The sequence below is a fragment of the Nicrophorus vespilloides genome, unplaced genomic scaffold (genome assembly GCF_001412225.1).
Source record: "Nicrophorus vespilloides isolate i.1.1-1 unplaced genomic scaffold, Nicve_v1.0, whole genome shotgun sequence".
Taxonomy (NCBI): Eukaryota; Metazoa; Arthropoda; class Insecta; order Coleoptera; family Silphidae; genus Nicrophorus; species Nicrophorus vespilloides.
In genome coordinates, this window is record NW_017097842.1 from 700 (window position 1) to 4,493 (window position 3,794).

Here is a 3,794-nt window from a genome sequence, read left to right on the forward strand (position 1 = left end):
GATTTTATCCTAATTATTACGAGATCATCAATGAACACTTTTCAAAACTTTGATTACATTTCTATTAATATCTACTATTAATCAAACATTCTTTGTTGTTCTAAAAAAAATTTAGTTTTTTGTTACTTGTGACAACTGCTTTCTTCTTTTAATAATTCATTAATTAAGTAAGGTTTTTGAGGATTAAAGGAAACAAAAAAAAATAGATAATCATGTTTTTTCTTATTGAATTAATCAATATACATTATAGATAATTGGTTTATTCCATCAATCCTTGTGGGTTTCCCAACCACGGATATTTCGGTGGACATTTGACGCAAGACTTCATGTATCTGGTACCAAACTCTTCGAAATCTAAAGGACAAATGTTATTTATCTCACATTCAGCACTCCTCGGTTCAGCAACGGTTTCAAAATTGGCTGCCTCGACAGGATTTTTAGCCCATTCGACTAATTCCGAATGTGAGACGAAATAGGTGTTTCCTTCATCCAGAACTTCATCAATGAAAGCTTGAAGAGCGGCCAAAGCGTCGGGATAGATGGTGAACCAAGCGCTGTTCACCAATAAACTGAACGGACTTTTATTCGCCGCAGCGCTCTTGAATTCACGCAACAACCATTGGCTCAATTCCGGTTGCGTCAAGCTAAAATTGAAATAAATTAGTAATTAATTTATTGATTTTTTTTTAAATTGAAGCTCACTTCATTTGGCATGCGAAAAGCGTGTTGCACTCGATGTCATTTACACCCTTGATGTTGTTGATCGGAACGACCCACATCTCGTCGTAGCTCTCTTCAGGGCACTCGCCGATCGAGCATTGAGCGTTGCTCTTGCACTTCAGATTGTATGGGAAGAGTTTGGTTTTGGAGAGCGCCGGCCAACTGCTGTCGATGTCCAGACCTGATCTTTTGTACGCCTCGAAGCTCTTGTCTCCGGCGAGCTGCAAATGCGGCGTCCTCACCACCCTGATGTGATCCTCAGGAATGTTGGCGAATTTAGAGATGATCTCTTTTTGACCCTTGAACTCGTCCACAAGATTCTCAACAGATGAGGATTGCCAATAAGCTGCTTCAGCTTTCTTCCTACAAAAACAACAATAATTGTCAACTCTTCTTCAGATTCAGTTTTCCGTTAGTTACGTGATCGAGTGAACTCCGATTTCGTGACCTTCGTTGTAGAGACGATTGACGACTTCGTAATCGGTGTATTCGTGAGGGATTAAGAACGTCGCTTTGATTGGATTTCCGTCTGGATTGCTGCGCCCGTTGAAGATATTCTTGTAGAATTCTTCATACACTAGATTAGTTGCAGAATCATCGAAAGACATAACTATGAACTGAAAATATCAACAGTTTTCAGTTAGATTTAACATCATTGTTCAAAAATGGAAATTATCAACTTTCATACTTTTTCAAGTAAATTACAATAACATTTTCTAAGTACTAAACAAACCTGAGGTGTTTTGTCGTTGTCCAACGGTGAACTGGTTGAGGCACGTACGCATTCCTCTGGTTCATCCTGAGCCGTGGCTGCAGAGACGAAGAGCAGAGATGCTACCAGCAACAATTTGATCATCTTGAAACGCAAATTTGTTGTGCATTGAATTGCATTTTGCGCGAACTGCACTTTATATACGGGACGCTTATCGTTATTGGGACGTGCATAAAAAGTTTGCGGCCGGATTAGAATCGATTTAGTCTCTAAATATGAAGTAGCTGTGCGGAGATTACGAGACGGTTTGTTTGCTTTTCGATTTGCGCAGAGGATTAGAAGTTCGATACAAAAAATGTATGTGTATATATGCAGGAAAACATTGTTTACATCGAAGCGAAGGATTACGCATGAATAGATACGCCCGTAATCCCTCAATCCAAAAAAAAAAAAGTTTTAAACATTATTTATCTTATTAGCAATTAATCAGGTGAGACTCGTATATTTTTTGTATTGATTAGACATTGAAAATCTTTCCATCATTAATATTTACTTATCATAAACTGATCCTTAGAATTAGTTTCATATTAATCATATTGAACTAAATTAAAGAAAAATCTCTTTTGTATTTGAATAATTTTCCATTATTTTCTGCAGTTCAATAGTTTTTTTTTTAATTTATTTAATTAAATTAATTTCTGGATCAAATTTTCAAAAAAAAACAATATACTAATAAAAATAATTTTCTAAAATTTAGTGATTTGACAAACATTCATCAATTCTCTACATCTCAGTAAGCTAACACATACATTTTTTCATTTGTTTTCATATAATTATATTCAATTGTTTCATTCAAAACTCTAGGATTTTGGCTTAATATATGTAGTTTAATTTTGATTTAATCCGTATTCACATTTGTTGTAAATATAGAAGATGATATTTACTAAATGAATATTGATAAATGTTGTAAAAACTTGTTTATTCCGATTTAATCTCCAAATCTACGATAGTTTAGATTTTGTTTCTGACCTTCGTAACTAATAGTAACGATATGTAACTTACATAAATTCCATAGCAACACGATCAGTACTCAAATACAAACCAAATATTATGATCATCGCAGTGGCCTTGCATTCAATGTTATGAAGTATTATGTGTTAATGGTATGGCGGATATATCCGCCGGTCATCCGAAAAAGGTTAATTTTCATTGAAAAAATCTTATTTCTTAATAATATTCAAATATTTCTAAAATATACAATATCATTAGATTTTGTTTCTGACCTTCATAAATTATAGTAAAGATATGTAACTTACATAAATTCCATAGCAACACGATTTGTACTCAAATACAAACTAAATATTATGATCATCGCAGTAGCCTTGCATACAATTTTTTGTAGTATTCTGTGTAAATGGTATGGCGGATATATCCGCCGGTCATCCGAAAAAGATTAATTTTCATTGAAAAAATCTTATTTCTTAATAATAATCAAATATTTCTAAAATACACAATATTATAGACTATTTTGTTAGCATTATTATTTATAAAAATTTGAATATTCTCTTGTTTTTGTATATAATTAATTTGATTTAGTCTCCAAATCTCTAATCAATGAACGAAAACTCTTCAGATTAACTTTCTAACATTTGTTACTATAGTAACGATTTGCATCTTATACAAAAATTATGCAAAAAATATCGAATTTCAGAAATTTTTAAAACCTATAACAAACGAGCGATGAAACAACAAATCAAGCGGTATAGGAAATTCCGTAATTTTGTTTTTAATTTGCATATTTAATTATCTAATCAGCAGATTTATGTGTATGAAGTAAAAATAAATTGAAAAAGAAAAAAAGTTAAAAATTAAAAAAAAAACTCGTATTTTGACAGCTTGTAATGAATAAACGGTCAAGACTATAAATGTGAGTAATGGTTCATAGGAAAGACCATAGTTTTATGTTTATTTTGCATGTAAAATAATCCAATTAGATGTAGTGGTTGTTGATTAATCAATTAAAAGGTGAAAATACTTTTTTTTTCGGCATTGTCAAATTCGACAACTCGTAATACATGAACGAGGAATAGCACAAATATGGTAATGTGATCATTGGAAAGGTTATAGATTTATCTTCAATTTACATATTTAATTATCTAAATAGAGTTTGTAATTGTTAGATAATCAATTAAAATGTAAATTTTTTTCTTCGATCATTTAATTATATGCTCAACTTTGACAGACCATATTAGCGATTTTCATCTTATACAAAAATTCCATAACATAAATCAAATAGGCTGATGTTTTAGATGGTATAGATTTCATGGAACTACGTTTATCGATGCAGGTGTGTGTGTTTTTT

General features: G+C 31.9%; 1 protein-coding gene across 1 annotated transcript; it reads right to left on the bottom strand.

Annotated features, from left to right (window-relative positions):
- Window positions 1-201: 201 nt before the first annotated feature.
- On the bottom strand, window positions 202-1,608 carry LOC108561139. Its single transcript, XM_017918950.1, has 4 exons — window positions 1,454-1,608; window positions 1,141-1,337; window positions 703-1,083; window positions 202-644 (listed from the first exon to the last, which is right to left on the bottom strand). Exons 1-4 carry the CDS (start codon window positions 1,574-1,576, stop codon window positions 260-262), a joined length of 1,086 nt encoding a protein of 361 aa, XP_017774439.1. The 5' UTR covers window positions 1,577-1,608; the 3' UTR covers window positions 202-259.
- Between the last annotated feature and the right edge of the window lie 2,186 nt (window positions 1,609-3,794).

Coding starts and splice junctions, on each gene's coding strand:
- LOC108561139 (XM_017918950.1), bottom strand. CDS start 1,576: ATGATCAAATTGTTGCTGGTAGCATCTCTGCTCTTCGTCTCTGCAGCC. Junction 1,338..1,453: donor ACAACGACAAAACACCTCAG/GTTTGTTTAGTA, acceptor TGATATTTTCAG/TTCATAGTTATGTCTTTCGA. Junction 1,084..1,140: donor ATCGGAGTTCACTCGATCAC/GTAACTAACGGA, acceptor TTGTTTTTGTAG/GAAGAAAGCTGAAGCAGCTT.